Below are 21429 nucleotides of genomic sequence, written 5' to 3'. Positions count from 1 at the left end.
TAGACAATAGGTGCAGGAGTAGGCCATTTGGCCCTTCGAGCCAGCACTGCCATTCAATGTGATCATGGCTAATCATCCTCAATCAGTACCCCGTTCCTGCCTTCTTCCCATATCCCCCGACTCCGCTATCTTTAAGAGCCCTATCTAGCTCTCTCTTGAAAGCATCCAGAGAACATGCCTCCGCCGCCCTCTGAGGCAGCGAATTCCACAGACTCACAACTCTCTGTAAGAAAAAGTGTTTCCTCGTCTCCGTTCTAAATGGCTTACCAGGGCTCGAAATTAGCGGTTGCCCGGGTGCCACTGACCACCCAAAGTGCTGCCGGGCAACCTAAACGGCGAGTCATTTTGCCCAGCTTGGCAACTTGGTTTATACCGAAGATAGACACAAAAAACTGGAGTAACTCCACGCGTTAGGCAGCATCTCTGAAGAAAAGAATGCAACGTTTCGTGTCGGCGACGGCTGTCGTGCGGGGCAAAGATACTAGGTGCGTGGTGACAAAGGGTCGGAGCGAATGACGGGCCCCGAACAGCGGCAGCAGCGGCCGCGACAGCGGCTCCATCTCCTCCTCCTCCCGCCCGCCCTGATAAGGGCCGCTGCTTGCAAACCCACTAACGGCGCTTTCAAAACCCTCCCGCACGCCGAGGCAGGGAGGAGGGAGGGAGGGAGGGGGAGGCCTCGGCGTGCGGGAGGGTTTGTTTTGAAAGCGCCGTTAGCGGATTTGCAAGCAGCGGCCGCTATCAGGGAGGGGGAGGAGATGGAGCCGCTGTCGCGGCCGCTGCTGCGCGGGGCCCGTCATTCGCTCCGACCCTTCTGAAGCAGCTGCACCGCTCGGCCCCTGCACCTTGCTGTTGGCTGGCAGAGGGAGGCGGTGGCGAGGAAATCCCAACGGCCAAGGCAGTGGGGCGATGTTGTCCGAGGAGCGCGCTCTCTCTCTCTCTCCCCATCATCATCTCCCCCCCCCCCCTCCCCCCCCTTTATCCCGGGCCCCTCCTCTCCATCCTGCACTGATTCCCATTCCCGCCTCTATTCAGTACTCACTGACATCCCCTGTGCTCCCCGCCCCCCATCTATTCATCCTGCGTTGATCACCCTATCCACCTCGCATTGATGCTCCTGCCACCCCCCCATCCATCCGACACTGGTCCCCCAATTCATCCTGTACTTACCCCCCTTCCCATCCATCCTGCACTTCTCCTCCATCCATCCTGTACTGATCCCCCATTCATCCTGTACTAATCCACGCCTTCATCCCGTACTGACCCACCCTCCATTTACCCTGCACCTTCCCCTCATTCATCCTGTAGTGAGCCCCCATTCATCCTGCACCGACCTTCCGATCCACACTGTACTGACCCACCTCCCCCCATTCATCCTGTGCTGATCCCCCCCCCCCCATCCATCCTGTACTGATCCTCCCATTCAAGATGAATGGGGGGGGGGACAGTCTGAAGAAGGGTCTCGACCCGAAACGTTGCCTATTTCCTTTGCTCCATAGATGCTGCCTCACCTGCTGAATTTCTCCAGCACTTTTGTCTACCCCCATCCACCCCGTACTGAACCCCCCCATTCAACACCACTGACATCCCCCGTGCTCTCCCCTCATAATTTTACCTACTCCAACCAACACGTACTAATTCACCTGCCTCAATCCATCCATTCTGCACCGACTGCCTTCTGACCCCCCTCCCCCCATCCCCGCCATTTATCCACCCCGCACTGATTCACACACACACCCCTCCCTGGCCCTATTGTGCTGGAAATTTTGTTTTAGTCCATAAAGATGGATTAATTATATTGTGAACACGTGAAACATTAAAACCGCAGTGTTCGATTGTCACTGCTGCCGTTGACACATTATTACAGAATTAATTTTAACGGCAAATCAATGCTCTTAATATGGAGTATCAGTACTGTAGTTATTTAATGAGCAATATTCACAACTATACGTTGGATTTATCCAGGTTTTACTTCTACAGTCAATCATATACATCACAAATTTGGTCAGGAGATATTTCAGTTGAAATTTTAACGTTAATTCTGAAGTGGGAATGATGGAAACAGCGTTTATCAATAATTTTATTTAAATCTGGTGCTTACAAACTGGGTATCTTCATTGCTGTTCACCACACGTATATCTAATCTGAATGTCTGGTAATGTGGCGTCTTGACACCTTTAAATATTACCAAAAGAACATTTGCTGCAGTTATGTCCTTTGGCCATCTCTTGTCAGTTGGTGTAACGTTTAACCTGTCAGATGGGTATAATCGATATTAACAGCTATTATCATAACATGCCTATAGAAATTTCCTTGCAACCTGTATATCTTGTTGTGGATAAATTATGTGGGAAGCGAGAGTGTTTCTGTACCAATAGCAATAACGACCCATGCTATGGCCATGTTATGGTAATTTTTGGTCCTCCACAGAAAACATGCTTGCATCAATCTGTAGTGTGCATGGTTAAGCATATATGTTACCATGGTCCAGGATTTATTGACACAGGTTGATCATACGCTGAATAATCCAACCACATTTTAGTTTGGAAGTAGAAAGAACTAATAGAAATTGCATTAATTGCAATGTGTAAAAAGAGTTGAGATACTGTATTATAATTTTGCTGCATGTCATTGTGGGATATATCATGTCTTGATTGGTGAATATGTTTAGTTTGTGACTTTATTTGAAGCAGAAATAATATGTGAATGCTTCATTGAGTATAATTCCGACTGGTAACTACGCACTTCGTCCGAGCACATTATCGCACGCGTCAAGCAGGCCATCTTAAATGACCGCCTAAACTGTCATTTGGCAACCTAAAAAGCTGCCAAGGTTGCCCGGCTGGCAACAGGGAAAAAAATTTAAGCGAGAGCCCTGCTTACCCCTTATTCTTAAACTGTGGCCCCTGGTTCTGGACTCCCCCAACATCAGGAACATGTTTCCTGCCTCTAGCGTGTCTAAACCGTTAACAATCTTATATGTTTCAATAAGATCCCCTCTCATCTGTCTAAATGAGACGGATGAGAGGGGATTCAATGCTCTTAATATGTAGTGTCAGTACTGTAGTTATTTAATGAGCAACATTCACAACTATACGTTGGATTTATCCAGGTTTTACTTCTCCAGTCGGTCATATACATCACAAATTTGGTCAGGAGATATTTCAGTTGAAATTCTAACGTTAATTCTGAAGTGGGAATGATGAAAACAGCGTTTAGCAATAATTTTTTTTTAAATCTGGTACGTACAAACTGGGTATCTTCATTGCTGTTCACAACACGTACATCTAATCTGAATGTCTGCTAATGTGGCATTTTGACACCTTTAAACATATTACCAAAAGAACATTTGCTGCAGTTATGTCCTTTGGCCATCTCTTGTCAGAGCGTAATGTTTAACCTGTCAGATGGGTATAGTCGATTTTAACAGCTATTATCCTAAAATGCCTTTAGAAATGTCCTTGCAACCTGTATATTTTGTTATGGATAAATTATGTGGGAAGCGAGAGTGTTTCTGTACCAATAGCAATAACGACCCATGCTATGGCCATGTCATGGTAATTTTCGGTGCTTGGATATGCAAACCATCTTAAATGACCACCTAAACTGTCATTTGGCAACCTAAAAAGCTGTCAAGGTTGCCCGGCTGGCAACAGGGAAAAAAAGTTAAGTGAGAGCCCTGTATACCCACCACCCAAGTCTGTTTACTCATGTTGCCATTTTATGGGTATTATGGACTTGGATGCCAAGATCCCACTTCACACTTGCTCATATTAAACCACATCTGCTATTTCTCTACCCCTTCTATCACCAATCTATATCCCACTGCATACTTTAGCCTTACTCATAGTCCGTGGACCCAGTCTTGGTGTCATCTGCATTTATTTCAACAGGGCTAGAATACAAAAACAGGGATGTAATGCTGAGACTCTTAAGGTGCCGGTCAGACCACATTTGGAGTATTGAGAGCAATTTTGGGCACCTTATCTGAGGAAGGATGTGCTGGCTCTGGAGAAGATCCAGAGGTTTACAAGAATGATCCCAGGAATGGATGGGTTAACTTATGATGAGTGTTTGACGGCACTGGGCTTGTACTTGCTAGAGTTTAGAAGAGTGAGGGGGGACCTCATTGAAACGTACCGAATAGTGAAAGGCTTGGATAGAGTGGATTTGGAGAGGATGTTTCCACTAGTGGGAGAGTCTAGGACTAGGGGTCATAGCCTCCGAATTAAGGACATTCCTTTAGGAAGGAGATGAGAAGGAATTGCTTTAGTCAGAGTGTGGTGAATCTGTGGAATTCTTTGCCACTGAAGGCTGTGTAGGCCAAGTCAATGGATATGTTTTAAAGCAGAGAGATAGATTCTTGACTAGTATGGGTGTCAGGGATTATGGGGAGAAGGCAAGAGAATGGATTTAGGAGAGATAGATCATCCATGATTGAATGGTGTAGTAGACTTGATGGGCCAAGTGGCCTAATTCTGCTCCTTTTACAAATGGCCTTATGACATATTTATGAAGATGCAATGGAATGGTTATGAATTACTGAAGACAGACAAATTTGAGGAGGGTTCTTCATAATCTCCCCCCAAATCAACACCCTTGTGAATTTGGAGACTTGCTTGATATTGAACACTTCCACTACCTTTGTCTCTGCACTCATTCTTTTGGGTGAAAGTCCTTAACAAAGACTATAGATCCTTTCTCCAGTTTGATTTCCAATCCACCTTAATCGCTTCTCATTTTTAATTTATGATTTGATCAATGCTAACTGTGATAAGACCATTTTAATTCTTCCATTCTCCTTACTTGCTCCAAATTGCCCTCTTCTGATTTTGCAGCATTCTGGTCATTGAGAACCTATCATGAACGTTGTTTGCAAGGTGCTGCTGTGATCCAGTAATTTGACCTTTACCTCAAAGTTTCTCTGGGGATTTTTCCTCCAGTTTCCAATCGTGCAGTATTCCAGCCTTACATAGTTTGCTTCTACCAACTGCTCAAAAAACTCATGCAGGACCATTGGGGCATTCCTATCATTTCAGCCTGCTCTTGGAAGGAGATCAAACACTTAGTGTCAAGATGATAACCTCTCCCTCAAAGTAAGGAAAATTAAGAAGCTGGTCATCAACTTCAGGAACTAGGATGGAGTACTTATCTCGTCCTGCATCAATTATGCTGCAGTGGAGATATCGAGAACATCAAGCTTCCTGGTGAAAATATCACCAATTTGACCTGATCCAGCCATATTGGCATTATGGTCAAGAAAACAGAAAGCCTCTACTTCCTCAGAAGGCTGAGGAATTTCAGCAAGAATCCAATTTCTGCAGCTGCACCATGGAAAGCATTCTATCTGGATCCATCACAGCTTGGTTCAGCAACTGTTCTGCACAAGATTGCAGAGAGTTACAAACACAGTCCAGTTCATTACACAAACCAGCCTCTCCCCATTGACTTTATCTCTACTTTATGCTGCCTCAGGAAAGTAGCCAACATTATCAAGGACTACTCTCCATTTTTACAGTGTCACATCCTATCCAGAAAGTGGTCCTCCGCCTACTACTCCCCAAGCACAATTACCCATCCTCCACTCTACCCAACAATTATCATGTTCCAGACTGCAGCCTTGTATAGAGCCATTCCAAATGTCAACAGAATTTGGGTTTCAGTTAACTAGACAATGCAGCCTGATTTTGACAGAGATATGCCACTGAATGTGATAGGACCAGGCTATCGCTTGATCCAAGAGGGAGCATTAATTGTCTGGAGGCCATTTCACTGCTGTTTTGTTGGCAGTAATCAAGGATATCTAGGATTCTATGACTTACATGACACAATGGACATGTGCATTCCTTGGACACACTATTATTGCTTACAGCTTACAGAGACATCACCAGCACAGCCTTATGCACAAATAATGATCAGTGTCATTTCCCCCCCCCCCACCCCCCAAGTCAAGCCAACATCATTAAAGACCTTACATACTTTTCATAGATGCACAGCTTTTAATATCATTGCCCACTTTATTTAAAATACCAGGATCCATGTCCGTATCTTAACACCTCTCATGCACCATAATTTTCCCCTCAACTAACAAAACACTCTTCATTGCAGTTGCTCATGACATCAGTCTTACATTTCACTGAATAAACAGTACATTATTGGTCTTGTAACAGCACAATCAAATATCTGCCATTTTTAGAACAGTTCCTATATCTCTATGCATTAAGTCCTGATGTTCAGCACCCAAAACATTTCAGAACATTGCAAATAAGCTGCCAGTCTTCCCATCTCCACCCTAAGCCACACACAAAATCTAAAATTCAAGACTAAATGTCCAACATTGAATCTATTCATAAATCCCCAATGTCTCTCCAAACAAATTTCAATTGCTTTTTAAATGTTTCCAGGATTTAGGCTTCCAGTACTTCATCAGTAAATTCATTCCATGTGTGCATTACAACCACTGCTGTCCATTTACCCTTCAAGTAATTTTCACTTCTGCTCTCTGCAAGCACATTCCATCAATCCAATTTATGTTGCCTTATGTAGCTTAACCAACATGCTTCAGCTGTACAAGGCATTGGTGAGACCACACTTGAAATATTGTTTGCAATTCCAGATGTAGGTAAGATCTCATTAGCTGGAAGAGGTGCAGGAAAGATTCACGAGGATATTACTGGGAGCAGAGGGCTTGAGTTATATGGCGAGGCTGGATAGGCTCTGACATTTTTTCCCTGAAGCACAAGAGACCGAGAGGTTATCTCATAGGGATCATCTCTGCATAGTCTGCATCAATAATGGAGAGCACCAATAGCTTCAAGTTCCTGTGCATGCATATCTCTGGGGATCTGTCCTGGGTCCAGAACATTGATGCAATCAAAAAGCCCATCAATACCTTCACTTCCTTTGATGACCAAGGAGATTTGCTGTGTTGATGAATACTCTCTTGAACCTCTTGAGGTGTACGGTAGAGAGCCAAATGGCTAGTTGCATCATGGCTTTTTTTTAGTAATCTGAATGGCCAGGAACAAAGGAGATTACAGAAAGTGGTAGATACCAGCCCAGTTCATCACAGGTACTGATCTCCCCTTCATCGAAGGGATCTATAGGAGGCACTGCCTCAGAAAGGCAGCCAGCATCAAGGACCCACACTACCCTGGCCATGCTCTCATTTCACTCTTGCCATTGGGAAGAAGGTACTTCCAGATTCAAGAACAGCTTCTTCCCAGCAACCATCAGGGTATTGAACACTACAAACACCAACTAAACTATGAACTACAAATTGTCTTGGTTGTACCAAGGCTAAATATTGGAGTTTTTAAATTTATTGATATTTTTTTTGTTTATTCCGTTATCCGAGTACTGTGCTTTCAGACCCGTTATGCTGCTGCAAGCAGGAATTCACTGTTCCGTTTTCAGTACAAATGACAATTAAACACTCTTGATAGCTCTTGAGATACATAAAATCATGAGCGGCGTAGATAAGCAAATGTCAGTCATTTTCCAGGGTAGGAGAGGCTAAAAGTGAAAAGGGATACATTTAAAGGGGATTTAAGACTAACTTCAGAGCAAACTTTTCACAGTGGATGTGGAATGTGGAATGTGGAACAAACTGAGAGAGTACATGTTGGAGACAGGTATAATTACAATGTTTAAAATACACTTAGCTAGGTATGTGTTTGGGAGAGGTTGAGAGGGATGTGTGCCAAACGCAGCCCAATGTTACTAGCACAGGTAGGCAATCTTGTAGGTATGGACGAGGACCTGTTTTTCTGTGCAGTATGATTCCATGTTTTCTTTCACTATTTCTCTATGAACTGCTTTTGAGTTTTTGTTTTTTTTCCATTCACGGCATTACTTATTGTATCTATTAAATTTCTTTCTGCATCCGCAAGTTCTGCTTCCATGGTGAACATTTTTTCTTTGCTTATTGGTACTTTAGAGTTATTATCCTTTCTACTTATAAGCTTTGTCCAATTCCTTTTGTGGCTTCTTGTTTGAATCTCAGTTCGAAAGAATGCAGGAATATACATTTCAGGAACTTTTCGATCAGGGGCTCAAAGCCTAGAAACATTTCTATTAAAAAAAAGCCGCTCACCTTCCTTCGCCATCTCTGCAGTTAGGACATGAACAAGCAACTCTTCTCAGTCTTTTGCCAGGTTGACCATCTTGGTCACTCGATGACTGGAGCTGCACTTGAGCGAGGTTGTTAGGGCTAACAGTTCCCAATGCAGCATTAGCAACTACTGTGAGTGGAGTACCAGATGTAGGCTGTACTTTTAGATGCCATTTTGTGTCTCCACCATCCTGGTTCTGCTGTTGACCTATAGAATAGCATTATATGTAAATATATTTTGTCCATTACCTCTATCAAATTAAAAATGTAATTCTTTCATTTCCACTAATCCATCCAATTATTTTTGTGCAAATTTATTTAATTGAACAAAACATCCGAACTGTAAAACAATTTCAGATTTTCCCAGAAACAAAAGAACATAGGATCAAGAAACGTAATTCATATTGGATCTTGTTCTGTCAGTGCCCATAAATTCTATTTACCCGAATTCGCACCACATTCCCTGATTCAGCTCAATTTAAAAAAACTAATGACACCAGGTTGAAAACTTTAACATCCACAGCCTTCTTGTTTCAGATCCTAAAATTCTCCATTGAAACTTTTCTAGTATATAACCTTCTATCAAATAATAACTAGCTAATATTTGCTGGAGTGCACCAGATTATCTGGACTTAAATTGAAAGTTTCTTCTCCGTCTTTAGCACAACAATATATTGCTCTATGGATTGAAATAAATCGTATTTCGTATAGTTTACGGAAATATTAAAAAGCACCAGGGTTATCGTGGTTAACTTCTCCAATATTAACCAGGACTTCCTTAGTGCGAGGGGCTTAGACGAAGTAGCACAGTGGCTTACCGGGTCTCTGGCCTTACAGCGCCAGAGACCGATGATCACTGATCGGCGTGGACTCGGTGGGCCGAAGTGCCTGTTTTCATGCTGTAATCTCCAAAGTCAAAAAACTTTCTCTCTCTACATTATTTTGACAAGAACATTCCGACAGTGTAGTTTAACACTGTAGTCAAATAAACTAACAGTCTCTCTCGCAACAGTATTCTCGGCAAGAATATTAACTAACAATACGCTATCTCCAAAATTTTACTTATCAAGGGGTAATAGGCAAGGGTGTGCCTTATCACCATTGCTATTTGCCCTTATGATAGAACCGTTGGCCGAAAAGATTAGAAATCACCCGAATATTCACGGATATAACTCTAAGGATTCAAAGAATAAAATTTCACTATATGCTGATGATATTCTTTTATATATTACTAATACACAAACGAGTATACCCACCTTATTAACACTAATTGAGGAATTCAGCTCTTTTTCAGGATATAGAATAAATTGGGATAAAAGCGAAATTATGTCTTTAAAACCACAGGATTCGAGACACTTACTAAAATTCCCCTTCAAAATTGCAACAGAAAAATTCAAGTATCTGGGTATTCAAATTACGAGAAGACACAAATCATTATTTAGTGCCAATTTTATACCACTATTAAATAAACTGAATGATATGATTAAATTTTGGAAAACACTTCCGCTCTCATTGATAGGTAGAATTAACGCTATAAAAATGACTTTCTTACCACAATTAATATATTTGTTTCAAGCGATCCCAATATATATTCCAAAATATTTTTTCAAAAAACTAGATTCCACTATCACTAATTTTATATGGGATTACAGAACACATAGAATTCAACGAAAACATTTGTGCAAATCTAAAGAAGTTGGGGGTTTATCATTACCTAACTTTATGTATTACTACTGGGCAGTGCATATTAAGAACATAATGTACTGGCTGGATAGTTCCACTCAGCAGTTGGAGTGGATAAGAATGGAGAAAGAGGAGTGCTATCCGCACGATATAGGAACGATCCTGCTCTCACCGATAAAATTGAATAGTATTATATATAAGAAGAACCCAATTATTCACAATATAATAAGAATTTGGAAACAAATAAAAGTATCCTTGAAATTAAATCAGTACTAACCCCACTATTGAACAACCCCGCATTCAAACCTTCTCTCATCGACAACACATATCAACAATGGGATAGACTGGGGATTAGGAAAGTAGGGGATATGTATGAATTGGGTAAACTGTTATCATTTCAACAATTAAAATTTAAATTTAAATTGAAGGATAATCAATATTTTAAATATATACAGGTATGTGACTTTATGAAGAAATATATACATAGATTTCAAACTATATTTTAGACCCTTTAGAAGCAATGAATATTAAGGCTGATTCACAAAAATTAATATCATACTTTTATAATAATATATTATATAGAGAATCACCCTCAACAGAAGCACTAAGGGAAGATTGGGAACATGAGCTAATGATAAAGATCTCGAAGGATAGATGGGAAAAGTATTTGATGAATACACATAACTGTTCTATTAATACAAGACATAATTTAATTCAATTCAAATTATTACATAGACTATATTATTCAAAAACGAGGTTGAATAAATTTTATCCAAACGTCTCTCCCAGATGCGATAAATGTTTGTTTCAAAACGCTAATTTAACACATTCATTTGTAGGATGTACAAAGTTGAATAAATTTTGGAGTGATATATTTGATATATTTACAAAGCTCTTCAAGTCAAGAATAGAACCCAAAATGGAATGGATTATATTTGGAATAATAGGAGAAGATACCAATTTAAATAAAGACCAAAATGTTTTTTTTAATTATGGGTTAATAATTGGAAAGAAATTGATACTTAAATTTTGGAAAAATACAACCATACCAACTGTTAAAATGTGGATTAGGAATATGATGGACATAGCACACCTTGAAGAAATGAGACTCCGACTAATAGATAAATATGACCAATTCTTAAGGAGTTGGTCTCCTTTCATCGACTTTTTGGAATCATGTGATGCAGCGGTACCATAAGGATTGCTGATTTCAGTTCATGACGTGGATAGATCTACATCTCCGAATATAGATTTGAAAAATTCTCTTTTAAGGGGCCTTTTCTTCTTTTTCTACTTTCCACCTTTTCTTTTTTATTTTATTTTTTTATTTTTATTTTTTATATCCACACTTCACATTTTTCTACTCTCTACCATCTATTTTTCCACTCTTTCCCCTTTCTATTGTTTTCTTTTTCTTGTCTTGCCTACTCATAACATAAAACTAGAGGTTGTACATAGAATGGATTACGGTATGACATAGTTGGCACCTAAAATTAAGTGCCACTGTAGTGTTTTGTATTGTATTAACTTCTAATAAAATAAACAAAAAAAACAAAAAAAAAAGTGTTCTCTCTCTCTCTCTCTCTCAACAGTATAATCTCTCTCTCTCTCCATATATAACTATTACAGCACGGAAACAGGCTATCTCGGCCCTTCTAGTCCGTGCCGAACACTTACTCTCTCCTCGTCCCATCTATCTGCACTCAAACCATAACCCTCCACTCCTTTCCCGTCCATATACCTATCCAATTTATTTTTAAATGATAAAATCGAACCTGCCTCCACCACTTCCACTGGAAGCTCATTCCACACAGCTACCACTCTCTGAGTAAAGATGTTCCCCTCATGTTACCCCTAAACTTCTGTCCTTTAATTCTCAAATCATGTCCTCTTGTTTGAATCTTCCCTACTCTCAATGGAAAAAGCTTATCCACGTCAACTCTGTCTATCCCTCTCATCATTTTAAAGACCTCTATCAAGTCCCCCCTTAACCTTCTGCGCTCCAAAGAATAAAGACCTAACTTGTTCAACCTTTCTCTGTAACTTAGGTGCTGAAACCCAGGCAACATTCTCGTAAATCTCCTCTGTACTCTCTCTATTTTGTTGACCTCTTTCCTATAATTTGGCGACCAAAATTGTACACCATACTCCAGAATTGGCCTCAACAATGCCTTGTACAATTTTAACATTACATCCCAACTTCTATACTCAATGCTCAGATTTATAAAGGCCAGCACACCAAAAGCTTTCTTTACCACCCTATCTACATGAGATTCCACCTTCAGGGAACTATGCAGTTATTCCCAGATCCCTCTGTTCAACTGCAATCCTCAATTCGCTACCATTTACCATGTACGTCCTATTTTGATTTATCCTGCCAAGATGTAGCACCTCACACTTATCAGCATTAAACTCCATCTGCCATCTTTCAGCCCACTCTTCCAAATGGCCTAAATCTCTCTGTAGACTTTGAAAATCTACTTCACTATCCACAACACCACCTATCTTAGTATCATCTGTATACTTACTAATCCAATTTACCACACCATCATCCAGATCATTGATGTATATGACAAACAACAGTGGACCCAGCACAGATCCCTGAGGCACCCCACTAGTCACCGGCCTCCAACCGGACAAACAGCCATCCACCATTACTCTCTGGCATCTCCCATTCAGCCACTGTTGAATCCATCTTGCTACTCCACCATTAATACTCAACAATTGAATCTTCTTAACCAACCTTCCATGTGGAACCTTGTCAAAGGCCTTTCTGAAGTCCATATAGACAACATCCACCACTTTACCCTCGTCAATTTCCCTGGTAACCTCTTCAAAAAATTCAAGAAGATTAGTCAAACATGACCTTCCAGGCACAAATCCATGTTGACTGTTCCTAATCAGACCCTGTTTATCCAGATGCTTATTTATATTATCTCCAAGTATCCTTTCCATTAATTTGCCCACCACTGACGTCAAACTAACAGGTCTATAATTGCTAGGTTTACTCTTAGAACCCTTTTTAAACAATGGAACAACATGCGCAGTACACCAATCCTCCGGCACCATTCCCGTTTCTAATGACATTTGAAATATTTCTGTCATAGCCCCTGCTATTTCTACACTAACTTCCCTCAATGTCCTAGGCAATATCCTGTCAGGACCTGGGGACTTATCCACTTTTATATTTTTCAAAAGTGTCAGTACTTCCTCTTCTTTGAATCTCATAGTTTCCATAGCTACTCTACTTGTTTCCCTTACCTCACATAATTCAATGTCCTTCTCCTTGGTGAATACCGAAGAAAAGAAATTGTTCAATATCTCCCCCATCTCTTTTGGCTCTGCAGATAGTTGTCCATTCTGACTCTCTAATGGACCAATTTTATCCCTCGTTATCCTTTTGCTATTAATATAGCTGTAGAAACCCTTTGGATTTACTTTTACCTTACTTGCCAAAGCAACCTCATATTTTCTTTTAGCTTTTCTAATTTCTTTCTCAAGATTCTTTTTACATTCTTTATACTCCTCAAGCACCCCATTTACTCCATGCTGCCTTTAATTAATGTAGATCTCTCTCTTTTTCCGAACCAAGTGTCCAATTTCCCTTGAAAACCATGGCTCTTTCCAATTATTCCTTTCAACCGAACAGGGACATAAAGATTCTGTACTCTTAAAATTTCACCATTAAATGTCCTCCATTTCTCTTCTACATCCTTCCCATAAAACAAAATGTCCCAATTCACTCCTTTTAAATCCTTTCGCATCTCATCAAAGTTAGCCTTTCTCCAATCAAAAATCTCAACCCTTGGTCCAGTTCTGACCTTCTCCATAATTATATTGAAACTAATGGTATTGTGATCACTGGACCCGAAGTGCTCTCCAACACATACCTCCGCCACCTGACCCGTCTCATTTCCTAACAGGAGGTCCAGCACTGCCCCTTCTCTAGTAGGAACCTCTATGTATTGCTGCAAAAAACTATCCTGCACACATTTTACAAACTCCAAACCATCCAGCCCTTTTACAGAATGTGTTTCAGTCTGTGTGGAAAATTGAAATCTCCCACAATCACTACCATGTCTTTACTACTAATATCTGCGCTCCCTCTCTCTCTGCCTCTCTCTCTCTGCCTCTCTCTCTCTGCCTCTCCCTCTCTGCCTCTCCCTCTGCCTCTCCCTCTGCCTCTCCCTCTGCCTCATTCAGTGGCTGTCAGTTAACCCCTTGGAGAGAAATAATGTCCTCCAACGCTGCCGGGAGAGGGTCTGTGGAATTCCAGAGGGTGGGTTTGTGAAGTGAGATAGAAATAAGGTTCATAAAAGAGCCACAGCTGTTCGCTATTGAGTTGACAGAATTCTAGATTAATTCATTGGTAGAATACTTAACAATTTATACACAGTTTATACAGCCAGCACTTCATTCGTTTTTTCTTTATCACCAATGACCTTTGACAAAACCCATGATTCCTTGCGTTATTTGGAATACCGATCGCGTTTATTGTGCAGAATGAAGTGCCAATGCAGCCGAACTGGCATTTACTTAGCTGCAAAAGATCATGAAAACGGACAAATTTGAACATACAAAACTGCAAACAGGATGAAAGTGAATAGTCATTCAGATCTCCCAAACAATGATACAACTCAGCAACTCATGATGAAGGAGTTCTGAAATACAGGAGGTTAGAATCACAACCAGAAATATGCAGATGCTCAGCAACAACTGTGGAAAGAAAAAAACGAAGTGAAATTTCAAGTCAAAGACCCTTCATCAGACCTTTCAAAATGAGACAGTATGTTTCAGTTGTTTTTCTTTCCACAGATGCTGCTTGGCCTGCTAAGTGCATTTTTAACTTTGATTTTAGATTTCCAGCGTCTGCATATTTTCAGGATACAAGGCTTGTCAGCCTTTCTCAGCTCTAGATAGAAAAGATTTATGTCCACTTCTAAATTTACGAAAGGTTCTGATAAAAGTAAATAAGACATACCAGGAAAAGAAAGACAGTAGACCTTTGGTGAAAGACCAAAGGAAAAGGTCTCCTTCAAGTCACCTTGGGTTGAATGTCGATTTTACTTAATGCTTTCTATGTACTCTCCTACCTAGTCTCACAATCTCCTGTGAATGGATAAACTATGTAAACTGATTGAAAATTAACAAATTCCTTCCTTCCGAAGGCAATCAAAATAAAATTTCAGATCACTGCAGAAACTTCAGAAAACATAAAAATAAAGAAATACACAAAACAAGATTAACACTTAAACCAAATGCAAACTTCCATATTTTCTTGCTTTGTGTTTACAGATATTCAGATTTAAAATAAGTCTTGGAAATGGTGATTGATTTGATTCCTTATAAAATCAAAGAATAATCTATCATGTAGAATAATTAAATTGATTTAATTTAATGTGACAATTCCACTTGCAATTTAATTCCCTTTTTAAAAATCCCTCTAAATCACAGCTGAATAATTTCGGTTTGGTATAGTAGGTTACAATTCACTTGCATGGAAACATATTAGACAATAGACAATAGACAATAGATAATAGGTGCAGGAGTAGGCCAGCACCGCCATTCAATATGATCATGGCTGATCATCCCCAATCAGTACCCCGTTCCTGCCTTCTCCCCATATCCCCTGACTCCGCTATTTTTAAGAGCCCCATCTAGCTCTCTCTTGAAAGCATCCAGAGAACCTGCCTCCATCGCCCTCTGAGGCAGAGAATTCCACAGACTCACCACTCTCTGTGAGAAAAAGTGTTTCCTCGTCTCCGTTCTAAATGGCTTACTCCTTTTATAGGACAATAAAGGAAATCTAATCTAATCTAATCTTATTCTTAAACTGTGGCCCCTATTTCTGGACTCACCCAACATCGGGAACATGTTTCCTGCCTCTAACGTGTCCAAACCCTTAACAATCTTATATGTTTCAATGAGATCCCCTCTCATTCCTCTAAACTCCAGAGTGTACAAGCCCAGCTGCTCCATTCTCTCAACATATGACAGTCCCACCATCCCGGGAATTAACATTGTAAACCTACGCTGCTGCACTCCCTCAATAGCAAGAATGTCCTTCCTTAAATTAGCGGACCATAACTGCACACAATAATTCAGGTGTGGTCTCATTAGGGCTCTGTACAACTGCAGAAGGACCTCTTTGCTCCTATATACGATTCCTCTCGTTATAAAGGCCAATACAATTCACTTTCTTCACTGCCTGCTGTACCTGCATGCTTACTTTCATAGACTGACGAACAAGGACCCCCCAGATCCCGTTGTACTTTCCCTTTTCCCAACTTGACGCCATTTATATAGTAATCTGCCTTCCTGTTTTTGCTACCAAAGTGGATAACTTCACCTTTATCCGCGTTAAACTTCATCTGCCATGCATCTGCCCACTCCTCCAAACTGTCCAAGTCACCCTGCATTCTCATAGCATCCTCCTCACAGTTCATACTGCCACCCAGCTTTGTGTCATCTGCAAATTTGCTAATGTTACTTTGAATCCCTTCATCCAAATCATTGATGTATATTGTAAATAGCTGCGGTCCCAGCACCGAGCCTTGCGGTACCCCACTAGTCACTGCCTGCATTCTGAAAAGGACCCGTTAATCCCTACTCTTTGTTTCCTGTCTGCCAACCACTTCTCTATCCATGTCAGCACTACCCCCAATACCATGTGCCCTAATTTTGCCCACTAATCTCCTATGTGGGACCTTATCAAATGCTTTCTGAAAGTCCAGGTACACTACATCCACTGGCTCTCCCTTGTCCATTTTCCTAGTTACATCTTCAAAAAATTCCAGAAGATTAGTCAAGCATGATTTCCCCTTTGTAAACCCATGCTGACTCAGACCGATCCTGTTACTGCTTTCCAAATGTGCCGCTATTTCATCTTTTATAATTGACTCCAGCATCTTCCCCACCACCGATGTCAGGCTAGCTGGTCTATAATTTCCTGTTTTCTTTCTCCCGCCTTTCTTAAAAAGTGGGATAACATTAGCTACCCTCCAATCCACAGGAACTAAACCCGAGTCTATAGAATATAGAGCCACTTCCTTAAGTACCCTGGGATGCAGACCATCAGGCCCTGGGGATTTATCAGCCTTCAGTCCCATCAGTCTATCCAACACCATCAAAGTATCAAAGGTCAAAGGTATTTTATTAGTCACATTCACATACACCCAGGTGTAGTGAAGTGAAATGCTTTTTGCCATTTTGCAGCACACAAAAAAAAAGAATACAGACATAACACCAATGAGAGTCTTAAACACATAGAACATCCCCCCACAATGGCTCCCACCATGAGGGAAGGCACAAAGTCCAGTCCCCAACCCCAGTTCACCCAGTCGGGCCCATTGAGGCCTCCACAGTTGCCTCTACGGAGGCCCGATGTTCCAGGCCGTTCTCGCCGGGTGATGTTGCTCCGGCATCGGGAGAGTCCTCCCAGCGGCCTGGGAACCCTGGAACGGCCGCTTCCGCACTGGAGGCCGCGGCTTCCGAAGCCAACAAGGCCGCGCCGGTTGGAGCTCCACAATTGGCGATCTCATCTAGAGATCCCAGGCTCCCGATGTTAAGTTCAGCGCCGCCGCCCGCAGCTGGTCGCTCCACAGTCCCGCAGCTCCGCGATGTTTTACCCGGCGGTCTCACCGGAGCTCCAGCGCGGCGACCCAGGCAAGGCATCACCCGCTCCACGATAGCGCTCCAGCGTTGTGCCGCCGCCGAAGCCGAGGTTCTGGGCGGTCCCCGACAGGAAACGCCGCTCCAGGCCCACTGGTAGGCCGCGAGGACGGGTCGAAGCTGAAGCCTGGAGAAAAGCCGCCTCTCCGACCAGGTAGGGACCCTGAAAGGTAGTTTCCCCCTTCCCCCCCCACCCCACATAAAAAAAGTCTAGTCCTCCAAACAAAACACTTAACTAACTAAAATAAAAAATAAAAGACAGAGACATACAGCTGCTGGCTGGGCAGCCGTGCACAGGACAGCGCCCCCTACTTGGGAAGTCTGTCTTTTCGATAGGAGGTATACCCTTGAATATTCAGTTCCCAGCACCATTTCCTGCTTAATGTGGATTTCCTTCAGTTCCTCCGTCACCCCAGATCCTCTGGCCACTACTATATCAGGAAGATTGTTTGTGTCCTCCTTAGTGAAGACAGATCCAAAGTACCTGTTCAACTCATCTGCCATTTCCTTGTTACCCATAATAAATTCACCTTTTTCGGTCTTCAAGTGTCCAACTTTGGTCTTAACTATATTTTTCCTCTTCACATACCTAAAGAAGCTTTTACTATCCTGCTTTATATTCTTGGCTTGCTTACCTTCGTACCTCATCTTTTCTCCCCGTATTGTCTTTTTGGTTATCTTCTATTGTTCTTTAAACATTACCGAATCCTATTGCTTCCCGCTCATCTTTGCTACGTTGTACTTCTTCGCTTTAATTTTTATACCGTTCCTGACGTCCCTTGTCGGCCATGGTCGCCCCTTTCTCCCCTTGGAACCTTTCTTCCTCCTAGGAATAAACTGATCCTGCACTTTCTGTATTATTCCTAGAAATACCTGCCATTTTTGTATCTTTCCAGTCAACTTTTGCCAGCTCCTCCTTCATGGCCCCATAGCCCCCTTTATTCAACTGTAACACTGACACCTCCGATCTACCCTTCTCCCTCTACAATTGTAGATTAAACCTGACCATGTCACTTCCTCCTAATGGCTCATTAACCTCGAGGTCCTTTATCAAATCCAGTTCATTACATAACACTAAATCCAGAATTGCCTTCTCCCTGGTAGGCTCCAATACAAGCTGTTCTAAGAATCCATCACAAAGGCACTCTACCAAGTCCCTTTCTTGGGGTCCAGTACCAACCTGATTTTCCCAGTTTACCTGCATGTTGAAATCTCCCATAATAACCACAGCATTACCTTTGCTACATGCCAATTTTAATTCCTGATTCAATGCGCCCTATGTCCAGGCTACTGTTTGGCGGCCTGTAGATTAGTGCCAATGGGGTCTTTTTACCCTTACAATTCCTTAGTTCTATCCATACTGACTCCACATCTACTGTTTCAATGTCACCCCTTGCAAGGGACTGAATTTCATTCCTCACCAACAGAGCAACCCCACCCCCTCTGCCCACCTGTCTGTCTTTTCGATAGGAGGTATACCCTTGAATATTCAGTTCCCAGCCCTGGCCCTCTTGCAGCCATGTCTCAGTAATTCCCACAACATCATAGTTGCCAGTTTCTAACTGAGCCTCAAGCTCGTCCACTTTATTCCTTATACTTTGTGCATTCATATACAGCACTTTGACCTCCGTATTCACTTCCCCCCTCGCACCATTCGCAATTGGACCTGACCTTACTCTGTTGTCCTTTCTCGAGCTTTCCTTCCCATTAATTCGAGATTCTTTTGTAATTTTTCCTGTAGCCACTTCCCCTTCAACAATCTTTATACTCCCAATTTGTCAATCCCTCCCCCTCACTATTTAGTTTAAACCCACACGTGTAGCCCTTGCAAACCTGCAACTGCGGAGGGCTTGGGGAGGCCCTGACCACGAGGAACAGTGGAGGAAGAGACTGACTGGTGCCTTCCCACACAGTGGGAAACTTTGATTCTGCTGTGTGGGGATGTTTTATGTTAAATTCTATAGTGTGTGTTCTTTATACCCTTTCTGGCTTAATCCCTCCCTTCACCACCTCCAGTTTAAATTCCAGTTGGAATATTTTGGAGGACCCAAGAACCAAGAACCTGCCTGCCAGAATGTCGGTCCCCCTCCAGTTAAGGTGTAACCCGTCCCTTTTGTACAGGTCACCCCTACCCCAGAAGAGGTCCGAGTGGTCTATAAATCTAAATCCTTGCTCCCTGCTCCAGCCCCACATTCAGATCCCCTATCTCCCTGTTCCTGTCCTCACTAGCACGAGGTACTGGAAGCAATCCAGAGATAACCACCCTATAAGTCAGACATTTCAGTCTTCATCCCAACTCTCTGAACTCATGTTGGAGAACCTCCTTCCTCTTCTTCCCGATGTCGTTTGTGCCTACGTGCCAACTACTGCCGGCTGTTCACCTTCTGTCTCGAGGACGTTCTGGATTCGGCTCGTGATATCCTGAACCCTGGCACCAGACCATCCTCGCATCTCGTCTGCCGCCACAGAATCTCCTGCCCGCTTCTCCGACAATGGAGTCACCCAACACTAGGGCTCTGCCCGATGTCGGTCTCGCCGGTCGAGTCTCATCTCTGGGATTGGAGCCACCGACGTGTCCGCCGCTCGTACTGGAAACATCTTCTCCCCGGACAGTTACCAAGAGGGCGTACCTGTTTTCATCAGGCACAGCCACTTGGGTCTTCAGCACTCCATGATTTCCACCCTTTCTCTCCGTCATACACCTTGGTTCCTCCCGTATCCTCGGCATGACTACCTCACTGTAGGTCCTGTCCAGGAAACTCTTGTTTTCCCGGATGGCCCTGAGGTCATCCAGCTGCTGCTCCTGTGCCCCAACACGGTCCTTTAGGAGCTGAAGCTGGACGCACTTACCGCAGTTGTAGCAGCCAGAGGCTCCATTCGTGTCCCTGGGCTCCCACATTCTGCAAGCCTCACACTGTCTCATCTGCCCCGACATGTGTTCACCACGTTCCGTCCTCTCGAGCTTTATGCATAGCCTCCTCTCCTCAGCGTCCTCGCCGAAGACGCTCGAGCCAAAGACACACTTTACTCACAAGGCCGCCCCCTCACTGCCGCTCCTTAAGAGCCGTCTTACTTATATTGACTGATAAATTGCCTAATTTACCAATTTACAAACCAAATTCCTCAGTTTTAAACTGTTTTCCCCCTCTGACTCACTTCTACCTCTCCTCCCACTCGGGCTACAGCCAATCAGTGCTTTTTCCTGCTCTTTGCTGCTGTTTCTTCAAAATCCACGGAAGTTCTGAGTGAGCACAATCAGTTTTGTTAAAATTATCTTAACAAAATCAAAATTAGACAAGTTTAATGAATGAACTAGGGAATGAACTAGGGACAAACATACTGATAGAAAAGCAACATTTTAAAAAGTAAATTTCCACAAGCTGTCAATTCACTGAGGACTGAGGTGAGATTAAATAGTATATCATTTTGGCATCATATCATTATTACAGTTATTGAGGAGGCTTTTTCCAAACAAAAACATCTGCTATTTTGTTACCCGATTGCAAAACTCATAATATCCATAGGGGCACAATAAATAAAACAAGTGATCTACATTTTCCAGGGATTTGAATGGAGATTGATTAGATGCCCACGGAAACAATTATGAGCAATAAGTAGTCTGATCAATGCCATATCTAAAAAGCATACAAATAATGCTGAAAAAGTAATTTGAGGAAATATGAATATGGTTTGCATGCCTTCATTGGATGGGCATCGAGTTTTAGAGTCAGGAAGTCATGCTGCAGCGTTCTGGGCCTGTCCCACTTAGGCAACTTTCTTGGCGAGTGCAGGAGACTCTGCACTCGCCACGTTCGCTTGTGGTCTCTGGTGAGTCTCCTTCATGGTCGCGAGGAGTTCTCGCATTCTGGGAACTAGTCGCGGCCTCAGTATGGTCGCCGCAAAATTTTCAACATGTTGAAACATTTTCCTGTGACCAAATATTGGTCGCCATGGAGATAATCGAT

The 21429-nt window shown here is 42.5% G+C and overlaps 1 protein-coding gene across 2 annotated transcripts in view; it reads right to left on the bottom strand.

The window, feature by feature from the left end:
• sp4 (Sp4 transcription factor) overlaps positions 1-21429 on the bottom strand; it is a 75538-nt gene that overhangs the window by 31631 nt on the left and 22478 nt on the right. For both annotated transcript variants that reach the window (XM_033046105.1, XM_033046115.1), the window contains exon 4: positions 8093-8318. In XM_033046105.1, the coding sequence (XP_032901996.1) occupies positions 8093-8318 (226 nt within the window). The remainder of the gene's footprint in view (positions 1-8092; positions 8319-21429) is intronic.

The sequence above is a fragment of the Amblyraja radiata genome, chromosome 2 (genome assembly GCF_010909765.2).
Source record: "Amblyraja radiata isolate CabotCenter1 chromosome 2, sAmbRad1.1.pri, whole genome shotgun sequence".
NCBI lineage: Eukaryota > Metazoa > Chordata > Chondrichthyes > Rajiformes > Rajidae > Amblyraja > Amblyraja radiata.
The sequence above is the reverse complement of the archived record's forward strand: the minus strand, read 5'-3'. Positions and strand labels throughout refer to the sequence as shown.